The sequence below is a fragment of the Lissotriton helveticus genome, chromosome 11 (assembly GCF_964261635.1).
Source record: "Lissotriton helveticus chromosome 11, aLisHel1.1, whole genome shotgun sequence".
NCBI classification, from domain to species: domain Eukaryota; kingdom Metazoa; phylum Chordata; class Amphibia; order Caudata; family Salamandridae; genus Lissotriton; species Lissotriton helveticus.
The window spans coordinates 554,871,234-554,886,817 of NC_136072.1; the positions used below are offsets into that span (position 1 = coordinate 554,871,234).

The following is a 15,584-nucleotide window of genomic DNA, read 5'->3' on the forward strand; positions in this document are numbered from 1 at the left end:
TGGGCACGCTGAAATAGCCTTGGGATGAAGATCGAAGGCAGCGTGCAGGAGTGTAGGTGTGGACAAGGGATTGCAGGTAGCGGGGGGCAGTACCCCATTTTATTTTATACATGTAGCTCAGGGTTTTAAATTTGACCCGACTCACCACTCTAAGCCAATGTAAGTCACGGAGGTGCCCCGTAATGAGATCAGTTCTGTGACTTTTACATAGCAGTCTCGCAGCGGCATTTTGAACAAGCTGTAGGCGTCTTGTTACTGCCTTAGTTGCCCCTAGGTAAAGGACATTGCCATAGTCCAACCGAGAGGTTATCAGGGCATTGACCACAGACTTCTGGGTATCGCAAGGCGGGAAACATCATTAACAACGAAGGCAGTACTACGCGTAACGTTTACAACGAGGCACTTACCACGTAAACGTCTTTCCAACGCGTATGCCTTCAACGATCGTATTTACCACGAAAAAAAAAAACGAAGGATTAAATAGGGGGGTTGGGGGGGGTCTCCCCCCCCATAAAAAAACGATCCCGCCGTGCCGAAAAAAACAGTGTCATAAGAGAGGAAGCGGAATAAACTTCCGCTTCCTCTTTATGACGTAAGAACGACGTGGCAAAGAAGATGAGGGGAAAACGAATTCCGTGGTAACGCATGCGTGGAAAAGGCATGCGTTGCAACGGAATTCGTGGTAACGACATATAACCTCGCAAGGCAGCATCCAAATAATTTTCTTTAGCCATTGCAGAATGGTAAAGCAGATGGCTGTCACCTTATTTACTTGATGCTGCATAGTTAAACCGTTGTCCATGATAACCCCCAAGTTACACACATGGTCCGATGGGAGAGGGAGGGCACCCATCTCTGATGGCCAATGCTTAGAGCTCCAAAGGTCATGCTTTTGACCTAGAACTAAGACTTCGGTTTTGCCTCCATTCAATTTGAGCAAATTGTCGTTCATCCAGTTTGAAATTTTCTTTAGGCCTGACAGGAGGAGGGAGGTGGAGGCTTGGCCCGAGTTAGAGAGGGAAAAAGCGATCTGGGAGTCATCGGCATATGTGAACAGAGTAAGACCTTCTTGTTCAGCAATGTGGGGCAGTGGTGTTACATATAGGTCAAATAGAAAAGGGCTAAGTACCGAGCCCTGGGGTACTCCATAGGGGGACGCATGGATATTGAAGGTAGCAGTGTTTGAGAAGATTTGGAAAGTACGGTGAGTAAGAAAGGATGCCAGCCAGCCCATAGCCTGGCCGCCGATGCCCATCGAGGTAAGGGACTTTATGAGTATGGTGTGAGAAATGGTATCAAATGCTGCGCTGAGATCAAGCAGATTCAGCGCAGCTGTGTCTCCTCTGTCCAAAAGATGACAAAGGTTTTCTGTAACGCCCAGCAAAGTTGGATGACTAGGATATGTCACTAATTGCCTACATATCTGACTCGGTGTAAGAGTCCACCTGAAGCAGTGGCATGAAATGTTTAAGTAAGTGTACTGGTATATGACTCTCTGTGGCTCTCTAAATGTGTATGTAAGTGGCTGAACAAATACATCAGTGCCTGTGTTAGGGATTAGAGGTTGTATGGAGGGGTGTCTGCAACTGCCTTTCATACTGCTGCATACATAAGCAGGTTCTGAGTATGTGAGTGAACATATACGTCCCTCTCGCTCTGTGACTGTGTGAGAGAGAGGCTCTATACTTTGGAAACTTGTATGTCGGTTACATTATGGGTGGTATACTCTATGTAGCGCTTGGCATAACAGTCTGCAAGTGTATGAGTAACTTACTAAAGCTCAAAAGGACATCTCTCATTGTTGTAAGTACAAAGCTCTATGCTTAATGGCATACCTATAGTATATCTCAGACGTCAGTCACATGTACTAAAACAAGGGTTTAACACTTGTCAAAGGGCTTTTTTGGAGGCCAAGTCGAGTGGGCAGTGACAGTGCACATACAGGTTCTGCACTAGTTTGCTTGACCCATGTTTAAAGAAGTATTTATGTGGATGCATGATGAGGTTGTATTACTACTTGTCTACATATATGTGTGAGTGAGGAATCTACCTATAGCAGTGCCTAGAGATGGTTGGGTAAATCTGCTGGTATGTGGTTGTCTGTTGTAGTACCTCTATCGCTCGCTAAATGTGTATGTAAATGGCTGAACAAGTACCTCAGTACTTGTGTTAGGGAATAGAGGGGTATGTATGTGTGTGTGCAAATACTTTTGATAGTACTGAATATATAACTAGTTTCTGAGTATGTAACTAAGTTCCTCTGTTTTTTTGTTTACATTTCTTTATTGACATTTTTCAATGTTACAAACGGGGTAATACACATGCAGTCATGAGCTAAATTTAGAACATGAATCATAGGGTCGAGGCAACAATATATCAGGAGTACCAATTGTATTCCTACCCTTCTACTAGGTAGTGAGGCTACAGCCATAGATAGTATGGCAGTTGGGGCTGAAGGAAGCTCTGTGTGCAGTGATGGGACAGGGTTGTTTATCTTGATGGCCTCGGATGTGCATGAGGAAGGGATTGGGGGTTAATTGGGGTTATGAAATTTCCAAGTGTATTGAGTTATGTGCCCAAGCTATTCACTGTGCAGCCGTGCCTGCCTCTACAGCTCTGGTTGTCAGCCCCTCACCCAGTCGGGGAGTGGTCACGTTTTTGCATAATAGGAGTATAAGTGCAGTGGAAGCGCGGGAGGGCATTCCAGTTAGTATTAGTGGTTATTGGCTTCTGGTTGCATGTCTGATGTAGGGGAGCGGGGCATCTGGTGGGGTTTTTGTAAGTCCCTGAGCATGGCATCCCAAGCTGTTGCCAGTGGGATCTGGCGCAGACCCAGTGTGTCTTCCTGGCGCAATGCCACACTTTCAGCTTGTGCTTTAGTGAGAAAAGAGTGGTGCCATGCTTCCCAAGGAGAGGGTTCTGTGTGTTTCCAAGGCCTGGTTATTGGGCATTTAGCAGTAATCCGGCCTAGATCGATGAAGCGTGACAATGCTTTGATTTGGTAGGTTATGTGGTACAGGCCCAGGATGCAGATCTCCTAGGTGGTGACGGTGCGCCTATAAGTGACCAAGGCAGGGCAGCCCAATAGCATATGTATCAGGTTTGCATCCTCCAAATGACAACGGGGTACCGAATATCCGTGCGGTGAAAGTAGCTATTGATATTCTCCAATGTAAGGTACGCCCTATGGATTATGTAAAGTTGTATGAGACGGAACCGTGTGTTTCTAGGTATGCAAACTGGTCCCTGTAGTATAGCCTCCCAAGCTTTGTCAGTACTGGGATTTTGTAAGGCAGCATTCCATTGATTTCTAAGTGAGAGTAGCCGGTGCGCCGTGTGCATGCATAGTGAGTCAGTGAACCATTTAATTAGCTGCCTCCCTGTGCCCAAGGTGTGGATGTATTGTATGGTATGGTGTATTGCCGGTTCCTGCGACATGTCGCCCGAATGTTCTCTCAATTCCGCTGTTAGGGAGGCATGAAGCAGTAACTGCCATTGAGGGAGACCTTCATCTGACGCTAGTTTCAGTAAAGGAGTCAGCTGTCCGTCCCTGTAAAGGTCTCCCAAAGTTTGTAACCCCGATGTTTCCCATGCGGGGAGGTCCGCACTTGTGACGTATTTTTGTCCTCTTGGTGTGCCCAGCAGTGGGAGGGCAGGTGCATATGGGATGTAGTCTTTGGTGAGGAATAAGGGGTGTTTAAAGCATCTATGTGCCACTGCCAGCCTTAGTTGCCTCGGGATCTTGTCTCGGCTTCCCGGGTGGAATAGTCATAGAATGGATGAACTTGGCCAGGCCTGATGTTGCGTGGCCTTGTCCTGTGTGTGTTACCTGCTCATTGATCTGGCGACTCACTGGAGCTGTGCTGCCAGTTAGTAGTGTTCTATATGGGGCATTGCAAGTCCCCCCTGGTCCACCGGGATGTATAGTTTGAATAGTGTGATTCGGCAGAGAGAGACATTCCTAATGAACTCGTGCATCATGCTCTCGAAGGAATGAAACATTGGAGGGCGGATATAAATCAGTAAATTCGCAAAGGAATATAACAGCCTGGGTAACACCTCCATTTTCAGCAGGGCAATACAGCCCATTACCGTTAGTGGTAGGGTGCACCAAAATTACATTTAAGATTGTATGGCGGATGTTGCACGTGTGACATTGACGTCCAGTAGGTCATCGGATAGATGTTATATCCTGATACCAACATAACGGAAACCACCTGGTTGCCAGCGGATTTCCTGATCGGTTATGGATAATCCTGGGTCTGCGGTGGATGGGTATAAGCATGACTTAGCCCAGTTGACGTTGAGGCCATACAGTGATGCAGACTCTGTAAGTGTGTTCTCAATGGTATCTCAGGGAGCCCCGACGTCTCTGACATATAGTAATAGATCATCTGCGTAGAGTGAAATTGCGTTCATTGCGCCACCAATTGGTATTCCCTATTCTGCTCCCCCAAGCCGATAGTAGCCGCTAGTGGTTCCATGCCAGAGAGAACAGGAGGGGTGACAGTGGCCAGCCCTGTCTGGTACCGCGTTCGATGGGTACTGGCTTGAACAGATAGGGTCCTGTTTTTACTCTTGCTGTGGACAGGGAGTATAGGAGCTTGACCAGGCGGAGATAGCAAGGGCCCAGGCCACAGCTGCCCAATATGGTAAATAGGTAGTCCCATTCCAAGGTATTGAATGCTTTGTATAAGTTCCTCTGTTGGTGTTGGACTGGATGAGGCAGATGCTAAATGCTTTTGAAATCTTGTATGTCAGTTGCATTATAGATGGTATACTCTATGTAGTACTTGGCATAAGGGTCTGCAAGTGCACAAGTCAGTTACTAAAACAAAAAAAAGACATCTCTCATTTTTTAAGCACAAAGCACCATGCTTTATGGCATACCTACAGAGTATCTCAAAGGTGAGTTATGTGTACTAAAATATGGCTTTAAAACTTGACGAAGAGCTTTTACATGCCAAGTTGAATGGGCACTTACAGTATATAGACAAGCTCCGCATTAGTAGGCCTTACCGGTGGATGGATTACGATGTTGTGCCACTACTTACCTGTATATCTCAGTACGTGCACGAGTCCACCTATAGCAGTGCCATGAGATGCTTAAGTAAGTGTACCAGAATATGACTGTTTAGTGCCTCTACCACTATCTAAATGTGCATGTAAGTGGCTAAAAGAATACATTTGTGCCTATTTTAGGGATAGACAGTGATGTTGGTGTGTTTGCAACTGCGTTTGATATTGCAGCATACATAAGTAGTTTCTATATATGCAACTACATTTATAAGTCATGTAGCTGTCTGACTGGTTGACAACAGATTGACAAAGCCAGAAAACATGGTAATAAAACTGTTTTTGTATTCCTCAGAGACCATAATTTGGGCTCTATTTACAATAACAACCTGCGTTTTTACATGCATGGAATCTGTAGAAATGATGGAGTTCACTACACAGACAACGGAAACAGGGTGTTTCTCAGCAACCTGAAACTCTGCATCCGGACCTATCTGTATCACACACAGGCTCTTCTCAGATGCACCCTATTGCCCAAGATGTTGTTAATTTTCTTTATAAATACCTTTTTTCTTCATTTAAAAAAAATATTCGTAACTTCGTCCCAAATTTGTAAAATAAAAGCAGACATTGAATAGCCACCAGCATAATCAGAAAATGTATAACTATATAATTGATTATAAGCATCACACTAGATACATCAGTATCTAAATAACTCTATTAAAACATGAATGAGTCTCTGAGTCTGTCTGGTTGACTGTATGTATGAGAGTTTGAGTGGGTCTGTCAGTAGGTGCACAATTATCTCAGAACCTCTGTCAAAGGGTGTGCGAGAGTGTCACTGGGTCTATGAGACCATACTTGGGACTCTGTGTGTGTCTCTGAGTGAGTGCATGAGTCTCTGAGTGGGTGTATGAGTGTCTCAGTGGACCTGTGAATGATTGTGCAAGTTTCTCAATGGGTATGTGAGTGGGTACATGAGTCTCTGAGTGGGTGCATTGGTGACTAAGTGGATCTGTGACAGGGTGCACAAGTCTCTGAGTGGGTCTGTTAGAGGGTGTGTCATTCTCTGACTGGGTCTTCAGGTGAGTGCTTCATTGTCTGCGTGGGTCTGTGTATGAGTGCCTGAGTGGATTTGTGAGTGGGTATATCAGTGCCTGAGTAGGTTTGTGAGTGGGTTTGTGAGTGAGTGGATCTGTGAGTGGGTGCATTAGTCTCAGTGGGTCTGTGAGTAAATGCATGAGTGTCTGAGTGGGTCTATCAGTGGGTGTCTGAATGGGTCTGTGAGTGGGTTAATGAGTCTTGAAGTGTGTCTGTGAGTCAGTGCATAAGTTCCTGAGCGGGTCTGTGATTGACTGCATTAGTGTCTTAGTGGGTTTCTCAGTGGGTGCAGGAGTCTCTGAGTAGGTCTGTGAGTGGGTGCATACGTTTCTGAGTGGGTCTGTGAGTGGCTGTGTAAGTGAGTGGATGTGTGAATCTGCGAGTGGGTCTGTCAGTGGTTGCATGAGTCTCTGAGTAGGCCTGTGAGTGGGTGCATGCGTGCCTGAGTGCATCTGGGAGTGTGTTAAATTATAACACATGATTAGAGACGCACTCTGTAGTTGTAAATATCATGAAAGTGTATTCATAAAAGACGACATTCGTGAACCCTCTAACGCCCCTTGTTGTAAAATGTTCAGCAGTGCTTAATTAGATAAGCTGCGAATATGGCTGACCCGTTCCTTCGGGTGGCCAGGTGACCCCTTTACCTCGGCACAGATACTTGAGGTGGCATCCAAGTCCTGTTAGAAAAAACAGGTGGGATTTAATTTTCAAGCCCCATTGATGCTGACTTGAAAATAACACTCAATGTAAGCAGTTTGAATGAAATCATAATACGGAAGGGCTAAAGTTCAGTCTACAAAAGTAGATCGACAATGTAGATTGGAAAATGACTAATATTGATCCAGTCCTAGGTGGAGAAGACAGTGTAACATATATCTAAATGGTTGGTTTCACTTAGTGAGAGAGAAAAAAAAAGTCCGTCCGTCCAAATAAATTGGAAATGTAGATGCAACCAAACATTGGCTGTAGTATTTGTTGGTGCATTACTGCTGAAGGGAAACAGGTATACCATGTTTTATGGTTCATTTAGCGTCATATGTGGAGATGATTGTGCGAATAGGTAAGAAAAACCCTTTCAACTCGCTTCCATTACTGTGAGCCAAATACCTGTGTGTACAAAACGTCTCAAAGTAGTGAGTGTTACAAAAAACAACCTTGAGTTTATGGTAATAAAACTCGCGTTGCATATAATATCACAACGCATAGTACGTGCTCTCGTACCACGCATCAGGCGGGCCATATGGCATTATATTTCATTTAGCGTATCATAAGTGCAGGAGATTGCTCAAGTCAGGAAGAAAAACTTGCAGCTCATTTCAATTACTGTGAGCCAAAAAACTGTGTGGATCTATAGCATTCGATTACAGTAAGTTAAAGGTTCAAAGTAAAGCAAAGTGTTACAAAGACAACAACCTTGAGTTTTGGTAATGAAACTCACGCCATATATAATGTATGTATGTATTGTGCACTTATATAGCGCGGGCTGCCACCCATAGGATATCCTGGCGCTTTGACATTACTCAACCAGCTACATAGACACGTTATTAGGTTGTTCTAGGGAAAAGATAGGTTTGGATGGCAGGTCCTTCAAGCTCCTCAAAGACAGGGGGAGGGAGTTCCACAGCTTATCAGCCGCGTGTCCGAAGGACCGACCCCCCCATCCGTAGCCTATGAATCCTCGGGACCACCACAAGATATGCTGAGGAGGAACGCAAAGGTCTCACTGCGTGGTACCAAGAGAAGAGGTTATGAAGCATGACTGGGCCTTGGTCATATAAAGCTTTAAAGACCCGGCAGGATGATTTAAAAAGGATACGCTGCTGGACTGGCTGCCAATGGAGGTCTTTAAGTGCAAGGGAGGAGGAAGCAGCGCGCGGCCTGGAGAGAGCTAACTTCGCAGCCATATTTTGAATGCGCTGCAGCTTATAGATCAGAGTGCCAGGTGCCGCTAAAAGCAGTGCATTGCAATAATCTATCCTGCTAAGGATAATGCCACGCACCACCTCTGGCCTAGCCTGGACCGGGAGCAGGGGGAGGATTTTCCGCAAGGTACGGAGTAGCAGCATACATGTGGAGATAGTTTTATTAACGAAGCCGTCCGACTGAAGGTTAGAGTCAAACATGACTCCGAGGTTACGGACAGAGTCCACCGCCACCACATTGCCCAAGGAGGAAGAAGGCCAAAGGTCAGTCGGTAAAGGACGCGGAACGCGATCCGAGGAACAGTAGAGTACCTCGGTCTTGGAGCTGTTACACTGGAGGGAGTTGTTTTTCAACCAGTCGGCAGTGGCAGTCATACAGCGATGAAAAGTCTCTGTAGACACCGCATCTTCTCCTTCAAGGGAGAAAATGAGCTGGGTGTCGTCGGCATAGTTAATCACTGAAATGCCGAAAGATTTGATCAAACCGATCAAGGGGCAAAGATACAGGTTGAACAAAATGGGACTGATCGCAGACCCCTGGGGTACACCCTGTCCCACTCTCCTAATACCAGATCGAAAGGGAGGTAAAGCCACCACCTGGTGTCTATTCTGAAGGTAGGACATCAGCCAATCTCGTGCCAATCCTGCTACCCCGGCCTCCTCCAGCCTGTTGACAAGAATTGAGTGGCTGACCGTGTCGAACGCGGCCGACATGTCGAGCAGCACTAGGAAGGCTGCTCGACCCTTGTCGACCCGTGATCGAAATGTGTCCAACACGACCACCAACCTTGAGTCACGGCGTGTAGTACGTGTGGGCCACACAATCTTGCCTCTAAAGACGTGAATAAAAAATAGCAAAAACGGGTATTCAAAAACCCATGTAAGCATACCTGATGAGGACCAATGCAGTTGACACAAATTTGTGCTGCGGAAGGGTGCCTGTGAATGGAGGAGTACCGGCTTTTTTCTTCTGGTAGGCCTGATTCCATGTTTTACACTGTCACTGCAGTGTATGGTATAATCAGTGCTGTTGTTGACTAGTGACATTCTACTTACAGGCCCTGCATACATGATGTACCATATGCTAGGGGCTTATAGGTAAGTCAATATACCAATTAAAAATATGCATATTCAACCATTTTTAGAGTGAGAGCACGAGTTCTAATGAGAGCAAAAATATAGGGTCAATCAAAAGGCGAAAATGAAGGGTTACCATGCAGAAAAGGCGGATTTCCTACATTGTATGTCTAAATTGTTGTTACTGTGTGCTGTTCTGATACAAACATGTGAATCTTTGAAAGTTCCAATGCTGGAGAAGTTACTTACCTGTAATTGTAGTTCTTTAGCTTTATTATCTTTCATAGAATCCCATATGGCCCGTCCTCCTTTGCAAATAGAGGCGCATGTCAAGCATTTTCTTTGTATTTACACTCCGTTCGTGTGTAAAGAAATCTGAGGCATGAGGGTCTTTGAGAGGGTTGAGACAAGGAGCACTCTCACTTTATTGGCTGAAGTTTGTGCCTTTTACCAAAAGGTGAATCTATACTAATATTATGAAGAGAGAGCCCTAACCTTTGAGGCGGGTAATCTCAGTAACCACAGCACCAATCACAACACCCAATACAGCATTGGAAAGGGCAGTTGCAGCAGAAGGACATAGGCTATACAGATGGCCACCATATACATTTGAAAGGTAAAAGAACCTTGCCAGAAAAGTAGTCCCTTGTGGGCGTGTGCGTGGGCGGGGCGCGGCATGACGACAAAAATAAGTGTTCCTTAAACGAATGCGTTGTGCTGGGGGCGTGTGCTGGGGGCGTCACAAAGGCTGGGGACGTTTGCTGGGGGCGTGACAAACGACAATGGGCGAGGCAATTGCGCGGGAGCAAGGGGCAAGACAAACGACAATGGGCGCGGCAATTGCGGAATTGCACGGGAGCAAGGGGCGTGCCCAATGTGCACGGAAATGCACGGGAGCAAGAGCGTTCAATGGGCGTCTGAGTTCAGCTGGAGGCGCGCCAATTGTGCAATTACGCGGGAGCAAGGGCCGTGACAAACGACAATGGGCGCGGCAATTGCGGAATTGCACTGGAGCAAAGGCTGTGGCCAATGGGCGCGGCAATCGGCCCCCAAAAATCGCGCCACATTCCTAAATTATGATGCCAATCGCGCACCTGGGCGTATGCGTTCAATGGGCATCTGCGTTCAGCTGGAGGCGTGGCAAGTAACCGTTCGCTCTACTCACTTGTGGGCCTGCACGTTGTGCTGGGGGCGTGTCACACATACTGGGGACGAATGCAGTGTGAGCCTTGTGCTGGGTGCGTGTCAAACAGACTGGGGCCGAATGCCGTCGGTGCTTTACTAAATTGCCGTTACGTTCCTGCCTTCACGCCATGTGGGTCCTAAAAAATAATAAAACCGGGAAATAACTTTCAAGGGTCACATCATTCGCATTGCAATACGGTCACCGCTGGAGCCGGGCCTCAAGCGGGGGCACACGCCACTGAGGGTGCCTGCGGGGACAATAACTGCAGCGTCTCCTGCGCGCTGTCACTCAACTCTCTGCATAAACGAATTTACACATGGCGCACAACATCAACCAGGGCTGGAGCCGGCCTCAAGTGGCGGCTGACGTGACTAAGCGGCCCTGATGGCACACTAACCTTGAAACTGACTGCAATTTCCCACACGCGCAGCGTCTCTAGCGCGACCTGTCACCCACTCAACTCTTCATACCCGGACAACGTCGGGACGGGCTGCTAGTGTTCTAATAAAGAGTCTATGATTGACCCTAGCCAGCCAGGTAGTGTCTTGTTCTACTATGTTAAGATTACACAGGAACTCCCACTAAGACGATGGGGAATGATTCAAGCGTGTGAGTCTATGAAAGATACCAACGCTGTAGAACTGCAATTACAGGTAAATTACTTATTTTCTTCTGTTTGAATTGAATTGCACTAACTGTATATGAATATGATCCCAATATTTCCATTTTATTTGCATTTTCTTAAGCTTCTAGACCGATACACAAAGGCATCTAAGAGTACATATCAGACTACTCCTGTAGTATTGTTTCCTGTAACCCTAAATGCTTTTGTATACCAGCCCCTTTGTATCTTACCGTATTTATCATATGAGTACAACTTGCTGGTCTAGGCAGCATCAAAGAGCTTTTTGAGGTAATGTAGAGACAGCTTGAGGCCTGTTGCAGGGACTGATGATAATAACTGTGTGTCTGCCAGAGGTTTTTAAATGTTGTGTAACTGTATCACCACTGCGACATTGTCATTCCTGGTAGATGAATAGAAATTGGTCCTGTTTATGCTGCTGCATTCGGGCATTGACAACTCGATTCTTTTTAGGTCTCGCCTGCCAATGCGCTTGCGCATTGAGCTGGCGAGAGATATAGGGGCTTATCGAGAGCTTAACCAAACGGGCGATTCCATGCAGTGCCCGTGAAAAGCAAGCTCAATGCGCAAGCGCATTGACCTAAAAAGCGCATGCACATCAAAGCCAGCCATCTGTTCCCCAGCTTGGTGCCTCCAGCAGCTCTTCAAAGGTATCCGCTCCGCCCCTTGCTGCATCAAAGGCTTTCATTTCGCGGCCGCGTTTTTTACTTTCATTTCGTGGCCGCGTTTTTTTTTCTGCCCCTGTTGTGCCGCCCGACTTGTCTAGCATAAGTAAGTCATACCTAGACCTTACTATTTCACCCCGATTATAAGTGTATAAAGCCTTTCCTGCCAAGCATTGACATTTTTTTTTCTGCACCCGCCCGCCACTCTCTTTGTGCCTTTGTGAGAATTAGCTCACCAGCTCTAGCCCTAGCCCTTTGGCTTACAAGCTTACGGCCACGCTCATATACGCTCATACCCTTAGACTTCGGCCAGTTTCTGCTGTTGTATGTCGCTTCTAAGGTCGCTACCTGACTCCAGTCCCCGTTTCTCTTTGTGCATCTTCTCCTCCCGTCTTTCTTCTGACAATCGCCTACCTTTCTCTTTATTTTTCTAGTTGCATTTACCTCATCTAATGGACCTCGGTAAGCCACGCATGTTTAGTTTATCTTATGTTTGGCTGACCCACAGTATCACCCAATAATGGCACTTTCCGTTTGTTCGCGGCCGCGTTTTTTACTTTCATTTCGCGGCTCTAGCCGTTATGCCACATTCTGTCTTGGCGGCCCTAGCCCTTTGGCTTACAAGCTTACGGCCACGCTCATATACGCTCATACCCTTAGACTTCGGCCAGTTTCTGCTGTTGTATGTCGCTTCTAAGGTCGCTACCTCACTCCAGTCCTTGTTTCTCTTTGTGCCTCTTCTCCTCCCATCTTTCTTCTGACAATCACCTACCTTTCTCTTTATTTTTCTAGTTGCATTTACCTCATCTAATGGACCTTGGTAAGCCACGCATGTTTACTTTATCTTATGTTTGGCTGACCCACAGTATCACCCAATAATGGCACTTTCCGTTAGTTCGCGGCCGCGTTTTTAACTTTCATTTCGCTGCTCTAGCCGTTATGCCACATCCTGTCTTGGCGGCCGTGTCTCGCATTTCCCCCCCCCCCCACAGCAATGCCAAGAGCATGTTATGCTAGCACTTTCTCGCCTTCATTCTCTGCCACACGTGGTTGGTGTCTGTTGGCTGTACTCCATGTAAGCTAAATATGGACCGACCTGTACATATGTAGGAAGCGAGTTTGACCAGGTTGTTTCCGATTTGGAATTGTTATACACTTTTAGACTTATTTTTTACTATATAGTTAAAATGTTGTGTGGCACAAACGCTCGCTCCTATTATCTTGCACTGCATACAGTATCATATGTAATTTCAGTTTTTCCACCGAGCTAAAATAATATGTCCAACACTTGTTTTTTGCTGTTCTGGAAAATGTTTTCCCTGTTCATTTCATGCTGGTGTGGTGCAGCCTCCCCGTGTAGTAAAGCCTGCGAAACCCTTTCTCACTTGCTGGTCCTAACAACTCATTCCTTGGCGGCCCTGGGAGCTTCGAGTCATGCTACAGTTATGTGAGCTCTGATGGACCTTTGCCAACTGTTCATCTGTTATACTTTGACTGTGGGTAATTATTTATGTCCTCTGGCACGACGCTGCAAACCCTACAGTTGTCCAACACAGGATATTGTTTTATGTTTATAAACATTGGAACTGCACCGCCTATGATCATGATACCATTTTAATAGTGAATATTTTTGAAATAACTAAAGACGACAGACATGACATTAAGCTCAGCTGCTGGACGCATTTTTTTAGCACCACCACAGCATCACTCAGCACCACCACATTAGCACTCAGCACCACCACATTATCACTCAGCACCACCACAGCATCACTCAGCGCAACCACAGCATCACTCAGCGCAACCACAGCATCACTCAGCGCAACCACAGCATCACTCAGCGCAACCACAGCATCACTCAGCGCAACCACAGCATCACTCAGCGCAACCACAGCATCACTCAGCGCAACCACAGCATCACTCAGCGCAACCACAGCATCACTCAGCGCAACCACAGCATCACTCAGCGCAACCACCGCATCACTCTGCGCAACCACCGCATCACTCTGCGCAACCACAGCATCACTCTGCGCAACCACAGCATCACTCAGCGCAACCACAGCATCACTCAGCGCAATCACAGCATCACTGGTTCAAATATGTTCTTTCAATGTTTCAAGCTGTTTTCAAGCTTTCAAGCTTTATTACAAATCACAAAAAGATGTTAATATTTCACTTCTGTTCTTGGATTTTCGTCACAATAAAAAACAATGAACATAATCTTCACAAAAGTTATTTACAAAAGTTTAAGCTATTGCCATTACAAATTAAATAAATTATTTAAAAATTAATTTTAAAAAACTAAAAGCCATTGTTATTTGTAATATCAATACATCTAAGTCACGTAAATACAAAACATGTTGCATTACAAATGCTATAGGTGTCACATTTGCGAAAGTTATAACTATTGGCATTGTAAATGACAAAGCTATTAATTTAGCTATTTTAAAAAACAACACATAAATTAAAAAAAAAATCATTTATGAGACCAATAGCTCAAACTTTCCTAATGCGAGACCTATTGCATTTCCAATGCTTGTTTGCATTTGGAATTATTATGCTGCGCAGATATTGAGTTGGTGATGTCAGATATTGTGGCTTTTAAACTGTAAAAGATGCTGATTATTTGGAATTTTGGTTTGATCCACAGCTGATGAGGACTTGTGCTGATCTCTTCCGACTTCTCCCATTTACTGTTTTCATCATTGTGCCTTTCATGGAGTTTCTGTTGCCTGTATTCTTGAAGCTTTTCCCAGAAATGCTGCCATCAACATTTGAGACCGAATCCAAGAAGGTTTGCATTAATAGTCTACAAATTGACCTCTTTTTAAAGACTGCAGCTTTTTTTACAGCTCCTATGTCACATTCCTTGTTCCAAGCTATTTTCACCTTTCAAAGACCTGTAGTTAGTTAGCTGCCTTGATTTTAAGAAGTGAACATTTTGTAAATAATAAAACACTTTGGAAATGCCATGTATTATTTAGGTATCCGTTCTCCAGGCACATCTCATTGCTGTGTTGTATTCCCTATGTAAATGAGACCTTCCCCACGTCCACCACCAGCGTATGCTACACTGTTGGCAGTACCAGGGGCAGAAAGGATAATGCAAGAAAAAAGGCAACCTGTTACTGGTCTTCTTTTGAGAGGTATTTCAGGGTGGAGTTTGGTGACTTTCTAATAAATATATATATGGGTTGATGTTCTTCATCAGGACACCGAGGTTTGAGTTTACTTGCAATACCCTTTTAATATATACGTTAAGCTTACTGTCAACAGTTGATGCAATTCTGTCTGAGCTTAGAAAGGTATATTTGAAGTGCAATGTAAAATACACATTTTAAACATGTAAATCAAGAACAATTTCAAACTGAATGTCAACTTCAGAATATTGCACATCCCATTTCTCCTATCCTAAAGTGCAGATGTACACTCGTAATCCCACCTCCCCCACAAAGTAATGTTTCCTTTTTACAGCGAAAGACCATCAACTATTGGAGAAAAAACACATAGTGGGAGCCTGTAATGAGAGCTTAGCTTTCATTAAGTATACTTAGTAGATTATCTTGAACACTGATCACCGTCTGGGAGGCTGTAGTTCGATATCCCATTAAGGCTACTTCTGATGTCCGAGATATCCAGGATTAAGGATATCATAACTCAGTGAATATTACCTTCCTGAAACTCACCATCTGTATGATGCTCTAAGATGCTAATGCCAAGATATATATATAAATAAATATATATATATATATATATATATATATATATATATATATATATATATCTTGGCAATAGCATCTTAGAGCATCATACAGATGAAAACATGTCTTATTCCTACTACTACTATCCTGCACTGCTCTCCGCTGCCTTTTGGCTAGGTTCACAGTACAAGTTTACGCTTTAATTGATAATAAATAAAAGGATTTGCTACCTCAATGTATTATATGTAGGACTGTTGAGGCACAGTCTAATTT

General features: G+C 45.0%; 1 protein-coding gene across 2 annotated transcripts in view; it reads left to right on the forward strand.

Moving 5' to 3' along the window:
• The window catches only part of LETM2 (leucine zipper and EF-hand containing transmembrane protein 2), a 300,248-nt gene that overhangs the window by 101,186 nt on the left and 183,478 nt on the right, over positions 1-15,584 (forward strand). For both annotated transcript variants that reach the window (XM_078666310.1, XM_078666311.1), the window contains one exon: positions 14,261-14,404. In XM_078666310.1, the coding sequence (XP_078522436.1) occupies positions 14,261-14,404 (144 nt within the window). The remainder of the gene's footprint in view (positions 1-14,260; positions 14,405-15,584) is intronic.